The sequence below is a fragment of the Salvia hispanica genome, chromosome 6 (assembly GCF_029641045.1).
Source record: "Salvia hispanica isolate PSC_SH4W2 chromosome 6, Shi_PSC_v1, whole genome shotgun sequence".
In the NCBI taxonomy this organism is placed as follows: Eukaryota; Viridiplantae; Streptophyta; class Magnoliopsida; order Lamiales; family Lamiaceae; genus Salvia; species Salvia hispanica.
The window spans coordinates 35,506,906-35,527,309 of NC_142697.1; the positions used below are offsets into that span (position 1 = coordinate 35,506,906).

General features: G+C 36.2%; 2 protein-coding genes and 1 pseudogene across 3 annotated transcripts; 2 read left to right on the plus strand and 1 right to left on the minus strand.

Annotated features, from left to right (window-relative positions):
• Positions 1-1,063: 1,063 nt before the first annotated feature.
• On the plus strand, positions 1,064-4,171 carry LOC125208020 (NAC domain-containing protein 30-like). Its single transcript, XM_048107564.2, has 4 exons — positions 1,064-1,203; positions 2,171-2,343; positions 2,487-2,758; positions 3,419-4,171. The coding sequence occupies exons 2-4, from the start codon at positions 2,184-2,186 to the stop codon at positions 3,884-3,886; spliced, it is 900 nt and encodes a 299-aa protein (XP_047963521.1). The 5' UTR covers positions 1,064-1,203; positions 2,171-2,183; the 3' UTR covers positions 3,887-4,171.
• Positions 4,172-7,574: 3,403 nt separating this feature from the next.
• LOC125204116 (putative membrane protein At4g09580) lies at positions 7,575-10,494 on the plus strand. 2 transcript variants are annotated; one of them, XM_048102675.2, is made up of 4 exons: positions 7,575-8,318; positions 9,217-9,487; positions 9,808-9,978; positions 10,083-10,494. In XM_048102675.2, the coding sequence occupies exons 1-4, from the start codon at positions 7,978-7,980 to the stop codon at positions 10,209-10,211; spliced, it is 912 nt and encodes a 303-aa protein (XP_047958632.1). In that variant the 5' UTR covers positions 7,575-7,977; the 3' UTR covers positions 10,212-10,494. The 2 variants fall into 2 exon arrangements, with proteins under 2 accessions (XP_047958632.1, XP_088916388.1); XM_089060262.1 differs by having other exon boundaries at positions 9,808-9,972.
• Positions 10,495-10,858: 364 nt separating this feature from the next.
• On the minus strand, positions 10,859-14,032 carry LOC125206722 (uncharacterized; annotated as a pseudogene).
• Between the last annotated feature and the right edge of the window lie 6,372 nt (positions 14,033-20,404).

Consider the following 20,404-nt stretch of genomic DNA (forward strand, 5'->3'; position numbering starts at 1 on the left):
TGTTCCATTTTAGTTGATGCATGTATTTTAGGCATGTAGTGGTTTAAGAAAATTAATATTTAAATAAAGTAGGAGGTAAGAGAAGTAAAAGAAAAAATAAAATATGAGAGGAAAATAACGTTTTCGCCAATAAAAATGAAATGATGCAAGTAGCTTGAGATAAAACGGAGCATGTGGATTGGATGGAGGGACTATGAAAGAGTTGTCAGCATGTTAAAAATTGTGTTTACATCAAATGCACATATCCAAGTATCAGTTTGATGTGTGTAGGTGCCCAAATTCGAGTTCCAGTTCCAGTTCCGGTGCACTAGATACGTAGATTTAGTTAGTTAAATCGAAGTTGAGGTAACTCTTACATGTGTTAATATTGATGACATAATGAATGAGTTGTCGACGTGTAAAAATCAGATGGGCGGTTCAAACATGTAATTAAGTGCCCTAGATGTACAAATTCTGGTGCCAAATGCACACGCCACAATATCGTTTAATTTAGTTTGTCGAACATTTCGTCCATATTGACATTTTTGGCTCAGCTTCGATTTCACTGTATAGTTGTTTATCACTGAAAATATTAGAAAATTTGAAACTTTAATAAATTCTCATTCAAATTTAGTAAAACTATTTTATGACAAACGAAATTTAATCCAAAATTCAAAATTTTAGTGACAATTATACCATAATAATTTATAGCAAATATTTAGTGGTTAATTAAGTATAATTGTCTTGGGATTGTGATAGGATATTGAAAGCATCTGTTAATGAAGAAAATAAACCGTGGGGTGGTGGGGTCCGGCGGGTGGTGGGGTGGTGGTGGCGGCGTGAATTCTTGTTGTCACGCCGTCCAAACAAACCTTTGAGCCAATATCAGCCACCCCACGCGCAATCAATAACTATTTTTACATCTCTCTATCTATAAATATTTTGTTTTTTTGAGGTAATGTATTAAGTAAATTTAAATATTAGTACTAATGTGTTAGTGCGGTTTTGCTTCTCCTCATGAATTTCTGATCATATAAATATGCATACATATCACTCTCCCCACCAAATTAACCTACATTTGATAACTTGTTATCATTCATTAGCATTGCATACTCATCACCTTCTCTCTCTATATATACACCAATATATATCGACAGACCACTCTCTCTCTTAGTTTCCCTCCCTCTCTCAAGAACGGAACGATCTCAAGACCCAAGCTTCCTGGTTAGTAATACAATTTTCTTTCTCGTGCTCGTAGCTTTGCTCGAAACGAGCAAATTGCTTGCTCGTTTCGAGAAAAGGGAAAAAACACACTATATGATCAATGTGACAATTTCATCTTAATTAGGGTTCTTTAGATTAAGTTCTGCATATACTTATCTTCAATATTTGTGTTTGAAGAAAACATAGAAAATACTCCTACTTTTGTTTTACAATAGTTGAGTCACACTCATTTTTACTTTATTCTCTTTTTATTTTTACTTTATTCTCTTTTTATTTGTCAATTTATTCTCTCTTCACTCAGTAAATACACATTTCTTAATCTCAGTGCCCAAAAGAAATCCCGGGTAGAGTGAAACGGAGAAAATATAGTATATTATCATAAAAAAACATATACTATATGCTAGCTTACTAATTATATGTATAAGGTCATAAATTATTTAACAAAGAGTATAGGGGGAGGGGGGGTGGGTACTGAAAACACCTTCTACACCAGGAAGCATGGAGTGGAATGTACTCAAAGAAAACAACATGCTCATGTCTCTCTCTCTCTCCTTTCTCTCTCTAAAAGTCAATGTTTTCGGCCAATACTATCTATACTTTTGTGTTCAATATACTTTCTCTTAATCACTATACATGCAACTAAGTGATTGGCCTATGTTACTAGATAGGTGGGGGTGGGGTACCCCACCCCACCACCCACCCCCACCCCCAAATTTCCCTCATAAACCACTGTGTCAACACATGTTATCAAACATTGCTGGGACCATCATTCCATTTGGCTCACGAATGGATATGCAATGAATCATTTCATTTCTTGGATCAAAGAGTTGTGTGAATTTCACTAAAGTGCCTTTGCACACATTGACAAATATATCGCCCCCACACCATTCTAGTGCTTTTCATGATCTCTAAATCAATGGAAACTCTTCAAACACTTATCTAAAAACATCTCTCTCTCTCTCTCTAGATCGAAGAAGAAGATGGACATGGAGTCTTGCGTCCCTCCCGGCTTCCGATTCCACCCCACCGAGGAAGAACTCGTTGGCTACTACCTCAAGAGGAAGATTGATGACCTTAAAATCGACCTTGATGTTATCATCGAGGTCGATCTCTATAATATTGAGCCATGGGACATTCATGGTAAGTAACAATTTTAATTTTAATTTCAAGTTCGAGTCCACTGTGGCGCAGTTTTATACCTAAGAAAAAAAAAAGATTTCCAAATTATATATAAATATATTGTCATTGCCTCATTACATGATGTTATTGTGTGTGATTAATAGATAGGTGCAAATTTGGATATGAAGAGCAAAATGAGTGGTACTTCTTCAGCCATAAGGATAGGAAGTATCCGACTGGGACACGGACCAATAGGGCTACGACAGCTGGATTCTGGAAGGCGACTGGAAGGGATAAGGCGGTGCTGTCTAAGGACAAGATCATCGGCATGAGGAAGACGCTTGTGTTCTACAAAGGGCGCGCGCCAAATGGCCGGAAAACGGATTGGATCATGCACGAGTATCGCCTTCAAACCTCCGAGCACGGACCTCCTCAGGTAATTAAAACTTCTTGTAATCAAATCATTTTAAAAATTATCTACAGTTGGGTTCATAAACATGTACTTAATCCTATATAATAGGATCAATTTCAGAATTTGGTAGTTTTTTAACTTTCTTTAGTTTGAAAATGGTCCTTTTGAATATAGTGGCATGCGATGTTACTTGAATTTCATGTGAAGAGCCACTTTCTTTTGGTGTGTAATGATTTCAAGTCTCCCATTCTTTCTTTCTTGGAGCACTTTCTAAGGTTCAAAAACTAATGGCACAAAAAAACTCAATTTCTCTTTATTATTTTCACATTCTCTACTTTTGCTACATTTTAATGTTACACCTCGCGTCTTTGCAACGCTAATGAAAAAAAATCTATTTATTACTTCATCCATCCCTAATGGAACGTTTGCTTTTCGGCACGAGATTTTATACAGTATTGTTTTGTAAATTAATGAGGAGAGAATAAAGTAAAAGAGATGATATTATTTTCATTTTAGGAAACGTTTCATTTTTAATGGGACAACCCAAAAAGGTAAAACGTTTCATTTTACTGTGATAGAGGGAGCATCGTTTTCTCTACATATTCTAGCGAACATATAAACCCTAAAATAGAGAATTCAATTCGTGCATCATTTTAATGTTAAATATCGTATCTCGTTTTACAGGAAGAGGGATGGGTCGTCTGTCGCGCATTCAAGAAGCCAAACCCGAGCCACAAGCAAGGCTATGACGCTTGGAGCTACATGAGATCAAACATGAGCAACGCCAGCAGCAGTAACAACAACAACAACAACTATTGCTACAGACCTCCATCATATCCTAACATACCTAATTTCGACCCGAACCTAAACCTCCACCACCAGCCACCTTTCTCGGCCGAATCTCTCGGCCAGATCGTGGAGATACCAAAGCTCGACAGCCCCTCCATGTCCACGAGCTTCGCCAACGAGGAGGCTCACGAGGACATCAAGAGCGGCTTTGGAAGCCATTTCAGCAGCTTCGATTACAAGCATCAAATGATGGGAACGGCGTCGTTTGACTATGCCAACATGGCGCCGTTGGTCCCACACGGTGATGAGCTGGATGATCAAAGCCATTTGAGCCATGTACTTGAATGCTTTCCTGACTTATAGATGGTTGCAATTTTATTTAGGTTTTTATTTAGAGGGAAGGGAAAGGGAAAGGGAAAGGGAAAGGGAAAGGGAGGAAGTTGTAAAAAATAACAAGACTTTCGTTGGGAAATTTGATCGAAGGTAGCTCTGCCTTTGATCTTGCGACGTAGGCTGATTATTGTTGATTTTGATGATTCTTGACTGCTTTTTTGTTTGTAAGCAATTGTGAATTTTATTATATATAAATATTATATATGTGTTGTTATTGATTGCCTCATAGTGAAAAATTAGTGCATCTTTTTTTCATGGTTTTTGTTGGTCTTCTTTTCGTACCTTTTTTTGAACTATGTAATATTGGAATTAACTATGAGTCTATGATATGCATGTTCATATGTGAATTTAATTTATCAAGAATATTTTTTTTATTACGAATACTGTTTTCTTTTTGTTTTTTGATGATCATCTGGTCATTTTCAGTATCATATAACATAGAGAAATCAACAAGCATAAAACAAGAAAAAATTAAGTACATCCTTAACAAATGGTTTTATTAATAAAGAGATAATATTATGCCCCATATCTTAAAAAATTATATCCTTAAAAATAAATGATTTTATTAATAAAGAGATATTGTGCCCCATATTTTTAAAAATTACTAGTAATATATCCTTAAAAAAATTTATTGTTTCAACAAATTGATCCTTCTTCAAAGCCTTTCTACATATCTGGGGACAATATGTCCCGATTAAAGTTTCAACCTATAATCGGGGATCTGTTCGTATACCATGATTGAAATCCATGGGTATTATCTTAAACTAATAGATAAATAGTTGAGTAGCCCATGATACTGGTGATCACAAATGGGATGATCTCCGTGCCTGTAGACTTGCCAGGGGTGGCCTTCAACGGGGCGAGGGCGACGACTGCTGTCATAGATGTTGCATGTTAGAGATGAAGATGGGGAATACTTAGTGAAATGGATATTTCTAACAACATTATAGGTTTACTGGTGGCTAGCTTTGAGAGACCAGCTTTGCAGTGATGGCTGTGATGATCTATATATGATATATCTTGCTGAGTTTATTTGGTGAATTGCTTGAGAGAAATATTAATGAGATAGCTATGGAGGGAAAATAAAAGGAAGACCATAAATTGAAAAAAAAAAATGAAAGGAACAACTCCCTAACCTAGAAAGGAATGAGGTCTCACACTTGTTTTATTATAGACGACTCCTAATCTTATTTAGTAAATTAGATTAAATTTAAATAAAATCTGCTAAAAGTATATTTAAAGGGAAACAAAGATAAACATGAATAAATATGTGCTATAGTATTAATAACTATTTTTATAAGTTAAATTTTGTATCGTTTTTAATCCAAAAGCTCATATTATACAATATTTTTATTTCATGCATATTTATACACACTTGCAAAACTCATTATAAATTAAATTTTGTACCGTTTTTAAGGCAATTAATTGGTCGCTCTTGAAATTATTTGTACAACTTTAATTAGCTATAGCTTGTTCATATTAAATACGAGAATTTAATTTGGCTTGATTGTATTTTAATTTCGCTTGATTGTATTTTAATTTCGCTTGATTGTATTCCTCACACAGCTCTACTAAAGTAAATGTTAAATGAGAAAAAATGTAAGAGAAGTGTGCACTTTATTTTATAGCAATATATCGAGATATATTTCTCTTAGCTATCAAAATTGATGAAGTAACATCAACCAAATTAGTGATTATATGCATTTAAAAGAAATTATGAACTTCACAATCTTACCTACCAAAAAAACTGTAAAGTTTTTCTTTCATTTACAGTAGAAAATGAATTGGGCTGGGTCGGGCCAACGCGGGCTGGGCAATCTAGCCCAAGGGTAAAAATCATACGGGTCAAATTAAATTTTTTCCACGTTAATTTTACAGTCCTTTACTAAATTTTAAATTATCTATTAATACTCCCTCGTCCGCTATTAATTGTCCAATTTTTCCTTTTTCATCACTTCGCTATTTAATGTACTATATCACTTTTATCATATTTGGTAAATGGACCCTACATCCCACTAACAGCTTATTATAGAATTAATATATAAAAATAGGCTCCACATTCCACTTAATTTTTTTTTCCCACTTTACTTATAAAGTCAAATAATTTTTTAAAACCAGCACCGATCGAATATGAGATATTTAATGGTGGACGGAAGGAGTACAAAAGTGATAAAATATACTCCCTCCGTCCCCGATTAAAAGTCACACTTTAACCGGGCACGAGTTTTAAGAAATGTAAAAAAAAGTTAGGAATTGAAAAAGTTAGTGAAATGTGTAACCCATTTTTCTATATTGGTTTTATAATAAAATGTGAGTGAATTGAGTTAGTGGAATGTGAGACCTACTTACTATTTATGGTAAAAATAAAGTGTGATTCTTAATTGGGGATGAACCGAAATGAAAAAAATGTAACTCTTAATCGGGGACGGATGGAGTAAAGAAGTATCCGAATTCATCAATAATGGAGTAGAAAAGGACTAAATTTGTAGAATATCAAAAATAGTAAAATAAAATTATTAATTCTGAACTAGAAAATATTATTATTTTTTTCAATAATTATTGATAAACTAAACTATTTTTACGAATTTAGGTCATAAAATTGCATGATTCGAGATACAAAACGTGGATATCATTGGAACCCGGAAGGGATCAGCTAAGCCATTTTATCAAACATTTGCTGCTACACCAATATTAAATTGACATGTGTACAATCTTTAAAAAAATAATCTCTTCCTCCTCTCACACTATTGCGCTGAATTCTTCTCTTCCTCCTCTCATACACTTAGCTGAATTCAACATTCATTTCAACTTCCCCACAACTCTCCACCTTTTGAACATCATATTGCCGCCGGTAAAAAGCCAAAGCACCACCACGTCTCTGCCTCTCTCTCGCCCCCCTTCCAAACTACGTTCTCCCCTACTTCTCCCCGCCGATAACCTCCTCCAGTCCACCACCACCTCTCGAATCACCTACAATTCGTCTCGCCGATTCGATCTCCACCAAATAGCAGTAGCTCGCCCCACCGCCCGCCTGGATTGGTTGCTCAGATTTTTCCTCCGGCACCCTTCATCACACCGAGAATCCCCGTGGAATCCTCCGTCATCACCGGAGAGGCTCGCCCTCCTCGCCTCCACCAACGACGACTTCCTCCGATCCCCGATCTATCACAACCCCTAAGTTTTGGTCTGCTCTCTAGAAGTTGACGCTTGGACTGCAACTTCCCTCCCCGCCGCAGGTGCACCGCCGGGTTTAGAGAGATTTGTGGGGAAGATGTCAAAATGAAGTTGAATTTAGCAAGAGATTTGTGAGGAAGATGCGTAGAGTTGCAAGGGAAGATGAAATAAAAGTTGAATTAAGCGTGAGTGACCGAGGAAGAGATGCCACGCAAGAATTAATTTATTTTTTATTTTTTAAAGATTGTACACGTGTCAATTTAGTATTGGTATAGCAACAAATGTTTGATAAAATGACTTAGCTGATCCCTTCCGATTTGAACCAATTATCATGGTTTATCTACACTACATAATTTTATGTCAATAGTCAACAGTCATATAAAAGCACATTTATAATAAAGCAAATAAAATAGTACCATATTAATATTAAATTTGTTATTTATAAATGCATGTATAAATTAGAATAATAGAATCCAAAAGGCATATGCTACATGTATTAGATTAGCTCAAATAGCTGGAGATATGATCCAGCAACTCCAACTCCCTAAATTTGCGTTTCTTTTTTCAAATTCAAACAATTATTGAACAATCGTTTACTCCTCTCTCTCAATTTTGATCCTAGGGTTTGTTTTTTGTATCAACAATATCAACCCCTCATTTTTGTTGCTTCAATATTGATGATCTATAAACACATTCACGCAATTCCGTTATCCGCCCCTCAATTCCAGCTCAATTTGATGAAATTCCCCCAATTCCAATTGCATCAACGAATCTCCCCCAATTTCTGAGCGCGTTTCTGTGCGGGGGCGGTTTCGATCTGCTAATCGCAGGATCAGCAGGAATGATCGATTCCCAAGGCAATTTTTCGAATTCGTGTTTTGATCATAATGAAGGCTACTGAAATCCTGCGCAGTTCGTCGGCTCCCAACGCTTTGTTCGAGTCGTTTTCAACGTCGTCTGCGCCTTCGATTTCCATGGCGGCGCCGCGGGGCTTGTACGCGGAGAGCGGGAGGGCGTTGGATGAGGACAGGGAGAGGAATGCGGATTCGCCGACGGACAAGAAATACAGGGCGGAGAAATCGCCGCCCTCGAGGTGGGAATTCGTGGCGGCGTTGGGGGTATTTCTGTCATTTTCGTCGGCTTTGTTGTTTATTTACCTTACGATGCCCGCAGCGGATTACGATATCCTCAAGCTACCTCGCACTCTTGCAGATCTTCGCTTGCTCAAGTAAGAGCTAGGTTTATAGTTTTAAATTGGTTATATTTCATGAATTTGGTTGCTCGATTGATATTTTTAGGCTGAATATTGATCGATGATAGGTAGATTTAGCTCAATTTGCTTTTGAATGTGTTTCGATTTGGATTCTGAGGATTGTATTGTGCAGTATTGTCTGTGTCTATTCATGAGATAGAGTTAGACAGTTAGCTAAAAGTGAAAGAAACAGACTATATGTGATCGAAATACCGAGACTCTGCTCAATTTGCTTTTAAGAGAATTTTGTTTTGCAGAATTGGAATTTGGTTTATTGATGAGATATAGTTAGCAGAATGTAGTGGCCAAGAATCCGAGTTTGATCATGTCAATGCACCTTGATTGTGCTGTTTTAAACCATTTTTTGGAGTTCTACAACATATTTGGAATAAGGTGACAAGAATAGTAAAGGAGAAATTAAGATTAAAATGTATAGAATATAGGGTTTATTGATCTCTTTTAGCATTGGAAATTAGATCGATGATTGATAGCTTTAGCTCAATTTGCATTGGAACGCGTTTCTTATTTCTGCTTTGAAGAATTGCATAATGCATACTTGATATTTCGTTTATTGTTTGATAGAGTTAGAATGTAAGAGCAACACAATATATGTCACTGAGAGTTCGAGATTATGATCATGGCAATGCACTTTGATTAGCTTTGATTTAAATCATTTTTCAGAGTTTCACATCGGAACATGTTAAGTTAAAGAATGATATTTCAAGTTCATCTCCTGCCAAAAACAGATTAACATTAATGAGAAATGTAAGAAACTCAACTTGCATAAGCTATGTTGTGTAGATATCATTAGTTCTACTCAATTCTGGTTGGATTTTTGTAATGGTAGCATTGTGACATTTATATCGTGTTCCAGAGATCATCTTGGAAGTTATGCCCGACACTACCCAGCAAAGTTCATTCTTGGTTACTGTTCGACATACATATTCATGCAGACATTTATGATACCAGGGACAATTTTCATGTCCTTGCTAGCTGGAGCTCTTTTTGGAGTTGGCCGAGGCCTATTTTTGGTTGTCTTTAATGCCACTGCTGGTGCATCGTCTTGCTATTTTCTGTCTAAACTAATTGGCAAACCCATTGTTCTCTGGTTGTGGCCTGAAAAGCTGCGATACTTTCAGACAGAGGTGTGCTTCTCTCTCCCCTTTTAATCTCAAGTAGCAAGTATTGTATGTAATATCCCCACGATTCATTTGATCAATGTGGTGTGGTGCTGTGTTGTTTGGCTATCGTGTTAAAATGGACGAACGGCAGAGAAAACTAGTTAGTCTACTATGTGTGTGTGTGTGAGTTAAAAATGGCTTATGTATAGGTTAAATGTAGACACCTTGGATTTTGCTTACTTTTTAAGTATGTGCATCAATGATTCTGGATATGTTAGCTAGTCCCACTATCCAGAACTTTTGACTTTGACATGCTGCTGATATTCGTCTTTTATTGATATCAGATAGGGAGGCATAGAGACAAGTTGCTCAACTACATGCTCTTCCTGAGAGTTACCCCAACATTGCCCAATCTTTTCATCAATTTGGCTTCACCAATTGTAGATATCCCATTTTATATCTTCTTTCTTGCAACTGTCATCGGTCTCATACCAGCCTCCTATATTACTGTCAGTGTAAGCCTTTTCACTTTCCTCAATCATACAGTACATATCTCTTTCTGAGTTTATTATGGCCATTGGAATTGATTAGATAAGCATGCGTCGTTTTCATTGTTTAGGCTGGTCTTGCGCTTGGAGATCTAAAGTCGGTGAAAGATCTATACGATTACAAGACCTTGGCTGTGCTCTTCCTTATTGGGTCTGTTTTATTATTTCCAACCCTCCGGAAGAGAAAAGCGAGTGTATGAATGGATCGGGTCGTGTATTTCCTCCCGTCACAGAGGAGTCCTGGGAACACAAGGATTCCTTCATTTGGGTGAGTATTGAAGGCTATTCATTTTTTGTTAGAAGATAACACAGCAGAAATTGTGAGATTTTACATTGAGACATGAAGCAACACATGATGTTGCTGTATGTATATATATTTATTCAACTCAAATTTCTAATGTCAGATTATAGAATAGTTATTCTTGTGTTTGATCCATACATCATTATTCAGGGGGTATACTATTCTCATACATTATTGTGTTCATGTCTATTCCCTCCGTCCACGAATAGGAGTCCCGTTTTTCCATTTTAGTCCGTCCGCGAATAAGAGTCGCGGTTCACTTTTACCATAAATGGTAATAAGGTCCCACCTTCCACTAACTCATTCCACTCACATTTCATTTAAAACTAAGTGGGACACCTATTCCACTAACTATTTTCCATCTACTTTTTTTAACATTTCTTAAAACCCGTGTCATTGAGTAATGGGACTCCTAATGATGGACGGAGGGAGTATTACTTATCTCATTTACCTCAATGAATACCCATTTGTATCATAACCAAATCTTGAAGAATACATGAATGAGACATAAAATCAGAATTTAAAAATTGGACACAACATAAAGAAACTACCGTTACAACAAACAAGGAAAAACTGCCCAACAGTTGCAACTGAAAATATTGGCATATATAGAAACTAACATCTATTTCAATGTTGGTTGCGAAGCAACAAATTTGCCATTTCTTTAAACTGGAAACACATTTCTAATCTTCTTCAAGTCAGTAACTACATCTGCCATCGACATGCGATCTCTTGGAAGCTCCTTCGAACATCTCACTCCAATCCTCAGAATTGAAACGATGCAATCCCAATACTTTTCATCCACATTAAGTTCTTGATGCATAATTGGATCCACTACTTCCATTACATGGCCTGTCAAGGCTGTGCTAACAAAGTCTTGGAGATTTAGGCACCCTTCGAATGCATCACTTGTTGGTCTTCTGTTTGTGAACATCTCAAGCACAAGAACTCCGTAACTATATACATCCCCATGAGTTGATGCAACATAGCTCATGCCATACTCTGAATAAAATACATACATGGACGACGGACTTAGCTATATGCATATAAAAAACACGTCAATTAAACAGTTTGAAGTTTGAACTAAACCTGGAGCAATGTAGTCTATAGTGCCCTTGATTGCTGATGAACTGCTTCCTTCTGTGGATGACAAGTTCTGAGAAATGCTTGAAACAATTTTGGCTAAACCAAAATCACCAACTTTGGCGACCATGTCTTGATCCAAGAGAATGTTACTCGGCTTCAAATCTCCATGAATAACTATGGAGTCAGTACCACAATGCAAGTACTCAACTGCAAATGCAATATCAATTGCAATATTCAGTCTCTGAATAGCACTGAGAGCTCCCCTCCCTTCATTCTCAGAATGCAGCCACTTCTCGAGGCTACCGTTGGCCACAAATTCATACACCAATGCCTTAAAAATCATTCCCTTGAAAATCAATGCTGTCACAAACACTAACAATCTTGAGCAAGTTTCTGTGTCGTATGCCTCTCAATGCATTGCATTCTGATGCCAAACTCTTACATGCTCCTCTTACGTTCAGATTAAGAACCTTCACTGCCACGTCTGTATGCTCATCATCATCATTGATAGTTCCTTTATACACAGATCCAAATCCACCTGCACTAACTAGATTCATCTCTGAGAATCCATTTGTGGCATTCAAGAGATCTCCATAAGACAGCCTCAAAATGTCTGGCAGTTGGAATATTAGAGTTCCAATATTTTGCAATGTTCGTCGCTTGTAGATAATGATCACACATAAGCAGACTGCAAGCGCTAGACATATGGCTCCAACCATAGTTGGGATCAAGATTTTCCCAAAACTTTTCTTGTTGGATTTTAGTGAGGATGGACAAGAAGGTAGGTTCAGAGTTGCAATACCTCCACACAAGTCTTGGTTTCCTTGAAGTGAGATTGCACTTTCATTCTGGAAAACTCCAAGAGTTGGGACTTCACCTTGCAGCTCATTAAAAGAAATGTTGAGATACAACAATTGAAACTCGACTAGAAATCTTGGAATCATCCCCGAAAGATTATTCTGCGAAATATCCAAATATTCTAGACCTCTCAAAGACCTCAGACAATCAGTTACCTTACCTTGAAGAGAATTTCTATCCAGGTAAAGCACCCAGAGCATCACACAGCTGCCCAGGGCAATTGGAATGGTTCCAGACAACCTATTATCGGACAAGTCCAAGAGCCCAAGATTTCTCAAAGTTCCAACTTCTGATGGAATACTACCCGTCAAGACGTTGCCAGATAGGTCGAGTAAAATGGCAATGGAGGAAAGCGTCATAATTTCGGGAGGTATTGAACCATTGAGACTGTTATTTGAAAGATCTAAAAATAACAAGTTGGTACAATTGCCAAGACTTTGAGGTATATTCCCAGAAAGATTGTTTTTTCCCAAGGATAAATAGTTCAACAAAGTCAAGTTGCCTAATGAAAATGGCACCCCACCTGTTAGTCTATTTCTAGAGAAATTGATTTCTTGCAACTTATGAAGTTTTCCAATGGAGTAAGGAATTGGACCTTTTAGACCATTGGTATCAGCATATAAAGTATTGAGACCAACAAGGTTTCCTATACTAGATGGAATGCTTCCACTTAACTGAAAATTATGGAGTCCTAAGAACCACAAGTGATTAGAAAGATTGCCAATGGAATCTGGCAACAAACCAGTGAAATGGTTATCAGACAACTCCAACAGTTCTAGTTTGGTGCAGTTTGTCAGAGATGATAAAATAGTACCTATATCTCCATTCAAACGGTTCTGGTCAACCAAACGTTAAATCGATCATATTGCCAGTGAAATTGTTCGAAGATACTTCTATGCATTCAATCAGGGAACAATTCAATAGAGAAGGTGGAAGCGCTCCACTGAAATGATTGTGATGCGAAAAAAGGAACCTCAACCTAGGAAGTGTAGAGCCTATATCAGAATGTATGTTTCCTTGCAAGTGATTGTTAGAAACTATGAAATATTCCATACTTGAAACATTATAAAGGCCTAATGGTATAGTACCAGTTAGATTATTGTCACCCACATTTAGCCGCTGCAATCTTCGAAGCTGACCTAGGGACTCGGGAATCTCTCCTTGCAAGCCGCATTTTTTTAGAGAAAGTTGGAATAGATCTGTGAGGTTTCCTAGGAATGGCGGGATAGTCCCTGAAAGCATGTTTTTCTTCAAGCCTAAAACTTGGAGGTTGACAAGAGAAGCTATCTCGGGAACTATGGCACCGGTGAGCTCATTGTCAATAAAATTTAGATAATAAAGATTTGTGCATTGTGATAGGTTTGTTGGAATCCCGCCTCCAAAAGAATTATTACTAAACTCAATCACTTGAAGCCTTCTAAGACGACCAATCTCCTGAGGGATTGGGCCGCTGAAGGTGTTGTTTTGCAAGTCGATGATTCTGAGGAAAGAGAGGTTACCTATGTGAGGCGAGAGCGATCCCACAAGGCCTTGAGACGACAGAAAAAGAGAGACGACTCTGTTTGGATGCCTTTTGCTGCACTAGACGCCATTCCATCTGCAGAAATGCGTTGTTCCGTTCCATGAGCTCAGCACATGCAATGGATCGTTGTGTATGGAATTCTTGAACGCCAGAAGAGCTTCGAGATCAGTGTGGTTGTTTGAATGTGAAGAGGGAATGGTGGTCAAGAGGATGTAGAGTATAAGGAAGGGAGTTGAGATGAAAGATTTTGCCATGGTTTTTTGGTGTCTTCAAGTAGTAGAATACTTTTGCTAGCATCCTTCCTTTAATAGAAAATTCGTTTACTCAATTTTCGGAAACCAAAACTTGTGTTCATGTTTAATGGACTTAATTTTGCTCAATAGTCTACTTTAGAATGGGTGAAATAGACATGGTGATATGTATTTGGGTCCACGGTCTATCAGCCTTTCACATTATTTTCTTAGTACGTCAGATTACTGTAAAAATAGTACTCCCTCCTCTAATTAAATGACTCATATTTGATCGATGTGAATTTTAAAAAATTGTTTATGACTCATATTTGATCGATGTGAATTTTAAAAAATTGTTTGACTATATTAGTAAAAGTGGACAGAAAAAGTTAAGGGAATATGGATTTTACTTTTTGTCAAAAATAGAAATGACTCAATTATTTTGAAAATTTCAAAAATGAAAAAAATGACTCAATTAATATGGAACGGAGGGAGTATTAGTATTATACTCCCTCCGTCCCCTATTAGGAGTCACTCTTTGACCGGGTACGGGTTTTAAAAAATGTAAAGAAACGTTAGTTGAAAAAGTTAGTGGAATGTGGGACCCATTTTTTTATATTAGTTTTATAATAAAATGTGAGTGAATTGAGTTAGTGGAATGTGAGACCTACTTACTATTTATGGTAAAAATGAAGTGTGACTCTTAATTGGGAACGGACCGAAATGGAAAAATGTGACTTTAATAGGGGACGGAGGGAGTAGTAAATTGTCGTGTGTATGAATCAGGGAGAGAGATGTAACATACTATTTCAATTGATTAAAATCTAAGTGGTACTAAAATAAAATAATTTTATTTCATTTTTATATTATCTCGTCTTATAGAATTAAGTCATTTTAGGACTATGAATTTTATACATTGGTAGAGTAACAGAAAAAGATAAAAAACTAATTGAAATAGTGTTAATTAGTTGATAGCGGAGCAACATAACTAGTACCGTTCATTTATGAAAAATAAATTTCCATAATATTTTTTCTATGGTACAAATGAAACGAAAATATAGTCCATATTTGATACCAATCATATAAAAAAAATCAATCAAGACTTATGTCATTCCTTTTCTACATTCATTTCATTCTACAAAATATTTTTATTATAACATGAATGATTTAAGATTAAATAATCTTATACTAATTGCTAGGATCTTTATTTTGTGTTCCAACAGGTCTATTTTCCTTATACAAAATTTTCAACTTAATTATAAATACTAGTCCAACAAGCTACCGTGCATTTCGTGAGTCTCCCACAAAAAAAATTCAAGACAATATGACCATAAAATCAACAAGTCATCGTGCAACATTAGCCTCCGACAAAATAGTGTAAGCCAGTATGCCTCGGAATAACTGGACTCTTTCTTTCTTCTATTCACATATCTTTTCAATAAGTTTGGACACGAGAGAATAATGAAAGTTGAGCCCAAAATCTCCACATTATATTCTAAAAAGTACAACTAAAATTAAACTAGTTAGTAAAAATAAGACTCAAATTCAACTATTTTTTATTAATTACTAATATTTCCTAAAATCTGTCTACTCTTAAGGATCAATGTGAGATGATTAATCATAAGATACAATCTAGCTTTTGAAAGAACAATCTAATCCTAAGATACAATCTAATCATAATAGATGATTAATAAAGAACTAGCTTTTGAAAAAACACAATCAAAATACATTATCTCACATGCTAATTTATTCTTTTTTCCAGTTAACTTCCTAGTCTTAAATTCTCTATCCAAAAGAAACGTTCCGTCTATGGTGGGACGAAGAAAGTGAAGTATATTTTATTTAAATAAAATATATGTTTATAAAAATAATTAATTTAAATATTTACTATCTTGTTCTGCTCCATGATACTCCCTTCGTTCTAAGTTGAGTCGTATTCCATTTTTTGTTGTCCCAAGTTACTTAAGTCATTTCTCTTTTCGGCTAAAAACAAAACATCTAATCACATCTATTTTATTACTATTTCTTTTACTTTACTCTCACTCACTTTATTCGCTCACATACTTTATTTAACTCACTAAATACAACTTTCTTAAATCTCGTGTCGAAAAAAAAGGCTTAAGTAACGTGGGACGGAGGGAGTATTTAGTTCATGGAATTTCCATCGGTTTTAAAGTATTGCTAAACATCAAGGTGTCATTCAATTGTTTTGACAATATAATTAGTAATGTTTTTTTATATGGAAATTTTTTCATAAATGAATATATACAATTTTCATGATATAAATAAAAAAGAAAATATAGCCCATATCTATGAAACAAAAATAGTACTCTCTCCATTCTATAATAATGGAGGCGAAACTTTTCGGCACGAAAATTAAGAAAAATTGTGTTAGGTGAGTTAAGTAAATGAGAATAAAGTGGAAAATGAAAGGTAGAGAGATGAAAAGAGAAAAAAGTTAGAGAGAGTAAAGTAGGTGTGGAAAAATGTGTTGATTTTTACTAAAAAGAAAAATGACTCTATTACTATGGAACGTACCAAAATGGCAAAATGACTCTATTACTATGGAACGGAGGGAGTACAATATTACTCCCTCAGTCCCATAAAAATATGGGCAATGTGTATTGCACGAGAATTAAAACAAAATTGGTAAATTAAGAGAGAGGAGGAGAAGAGTATGGTAAAGTAAGAAAGAGAGAAAGGGTAGTTAAAACAGTGTTAGTGTATAATAAGATCTATATTATTAAATTGATATAACTTTGTTTAAAATGAAATACATATATTTTTGTAGGACAAACGTAATTGGAAAGGCGAAGGAAGTACTTTATTTGTTGTTACCAGCCATATAAAAATGAATGAAACAAGACTAATGTCATTCCTTTTTCTACGTTCATTTCATTCCACAAATATTTTATTGTAGCATGTAGGGGTGGCGAAACGGGTTATCCGCGGGTACCCGCACCCGATAAGTCGGGTACCCGTACCCGATTTTAGCAAAATTTATTGTCCCAATATCCGCCCCGCGACATACCGGGATTAACCGATACCCGTGACGGGTATCCCGTACCCGACCCGAAATACTAATAAAAAATTTGAAAACCATAATAATAACCGTCAATGTTCCCTAATTTACTTAATTCATATCGATGGTAAACGTTGAATATATTGAGAATAAAAGTAAGGGGACACTCCATAGCTAGTTCGGTGAGTTTTCAATTGTATGTTCATTGGAATATAAAAATGTTTTAAAAGATCTCTTAGATTATATAAAGTACTCGCATTGTTCTGCCTTTATAGAGACATTTCATTTTCTTCAATCATTTTAGAAATATAATAATATAAATACTCTTTTCTACATTATTATTATTATTATTATTATTATTATTATTATTAATATTATTATTATTATTATTATTATTATTATTATTATTATTATTATTATTATTATTATTATTATTATTATCTCTTACTTTATTTTTTCTCCATTCTAACTATTTATTTTTTATTTTTTAAAATGAGTGCATATTTGGCTATTATTATTTAACTATTTACTTTTTTTTTTCTCCACTTTAACTATTTGAAACACCTCTATTTATATGTAACAGAGGGAGTATTAAAAGATGGAATATGACTAATACTAATAATAACGGGTATTACGCGACTAACGGGTATATCCGCACGGGTAATGGGTATACTCGCTACCCGCAAAACTCTAAAATACACTACCCGATCCCGCCCCGTTTCTCGTTATCATCGGGTAGCGGGTACCCAATATCTGGCGGGTAGCAGGTCGAGATGAGAATTACCCATTACCCGCTACCCATTTTGCCACTAGTGGTAGCATGAATGATTTAAGATTATAATCTTGTAATTGCTACTTTTATGGGAACTTTTTATTTCTGTTGTAACGGGTCTATTATTCTTAACAAAATTTTCAACATAATTAACAAGAAGACTAGACTAGGGGTGGCAAATCGTGCGGGTCGGGTCGTTATCGTGTCGACACGATAACGACACGAACACGATAACAACAAACACGAACACGACCCGTTACGAAAACCGCAAACCCGAACACGAACACGACCCGCTACCCTCAGACACGAACCCGACACGAACCCATTAACGACACGAACCGTTTCGGGTCAACACGACACGAACCCATTAATGACACGAAAATAAGTATTGAAAAATGAAAATTATAAGAATAATAATATTAAAATATTATGTGTTAATAAGAATAATAATATTAAAATATTATGTGTTAACGGAAAACACGAACACGTCACGAACATGCATTGTTAACGGATAACATGAACCCGACACGAACATGACACGAAATTTTCGTGTCCGTGTCCTTAATGGGTCGACCCGATAAGGACACGAACACGATAACCTCTGACCCAAACCCATTAATTTCGTGCCGGTTCGTGTCGTGTTATCGTGTCGTGTCAAAAATTGCCAGCCCTAGACTAAACTTTTCTGTATTTATATAAAATCATCAACAAACTATCGTGCATTTCGTAGGGCTCCAACAAAATTTTAAGCCAATATGGACAATAAAATCGTTAGGCCATCGTGCATTTCATGAGCCTCCAACAAAAATAATTAAGTCAATATGATTCGGAATGACGTGGACTCTTTCTCTCTTTCTTCATTTCATATCTTTTCAATAAGTTTGGGGACGAGAGAATAATGAAAAAAATTCTAAAAAGAACAACTAAATAAAAGTACAGTTAAATTGACAATAATTATCGTACTATTAATCACTCTTTCAAAACTTTTTAAAAAGGTAGTTCAACTATTTTAAAGAGTTCTTTTACAATCAAAAAGTTAATTGTAAACAAAATTCAACTGCACAATTATACTCGAACCAACAAAAATCTTATAGAAATGCCCATATTTTAGATTAAATATATCCTCTGTCCATATTTTAGAAATGCCCATATTTAAAGTACTGTTTTAACTTGTTATGAATTTAATTTTTTTTAAAGAAAATGAATAAAAAAGTTAGTGAAGAATAAATCCTGGTACTTTTATATATTAGTTTAATAGTAATAAATAGCATGTTCATCTTTCAAGTTATAGCCAGATATGGGCTCATTTCGAAGAGCATCCGCAACGCTGCCTCGTTGCGGCCGGTCTTGTCTCGACGAGACGAGACAGCATCGAGACAGCGTTGCGGCTCCCGTCTCGTCTCGACGCCCGACGCGTCCCGGCGAGGCAAGCCTCGAGCTGGCGAGACACGCGCTCGGCGCCACGTGGCGCGCGGGGGCTGCTGGCATGACCGCGAGTGGGCGTCGGATTTATGACGTCATAATTCAATTTTTTTAAAAAAAAAATCAGATTTTTCAAAAAAAAAAAAAATAATTTAAAATAAAAAACGGTAATACGACCGTTGAACGGTCATATTTTTATTTTTATATTTTTTTTATATTCTATATATACTCTTCTCCATTCTCCATTTTACACACAAACACACATCTATTCTCTCATCTCTCTTTCTTTCCTCTCCAATCACTTCTATAAAATCATTCCTTTATTTTTACTTCTCCCAAATTTAATCAATTATGGATCCATTTGAGCAAATGCGTCAAATAATGGAAGAATCGCTAGAAGAAGATCGACGTAGGGAGGAGGAAGCCGCCGCAAGGTTGGAACGTGATTACTTCAGTCCGAACCCGGTGTGGGGAGATATCTACTTCCGTCGCGTTTCCGTATGTCACGCCCGCTATTTTTGCATATCGCGAATACATTGGCGGCACGGGAAGAGTTCTTCAGAAAAGGGTTCGACGCTGTTGGCCGTCCTAGCCACACGACGCTCCAGAAATGTACTGCGGTGATCCGTCAGCTTGCTACTGCACAAACGGCGGATGCGTTCGACGAATACCTGCACGTCGGAGAATCCATTGGGCGACTTTGTTTGTTGAACTTCTGCAAAGGCGTCCGGGCAGCCTTCACCGCCGAATTACTGAAGAAGCCAACTACCGCAGATTGTCAGTTTCTGCTCCGTCTTCACGAACAAGTGCACGGATTGATGGGGTTTAGTGCCCCTTGCACAGCGGAAGACTTGTGCAAAACAAATAAATCAGACAAGGATCTATTTGACCGATTATGCGATTAATCAATTCACATGTTAAACAGATAAATGCATGCTAGAACGCAAATAATTCATGCTCAAAGAATATAAATCCTAAACATGAATACTACGGTTTAGAGTTACCGATTTGATTCTCCAAAGAATCGACGATTGCTCGCGCCTTCTCCACGTGATGATCTTCAATACTAGACCACGGATCTTCTCTCTGGTTCCCGAACTGTATCTCGATATCAGGGTGGGCTGATCTCATCAAAATACTAGGACTTGAATAAAGAAGACAGAAGAAATCCTTTTGGGAA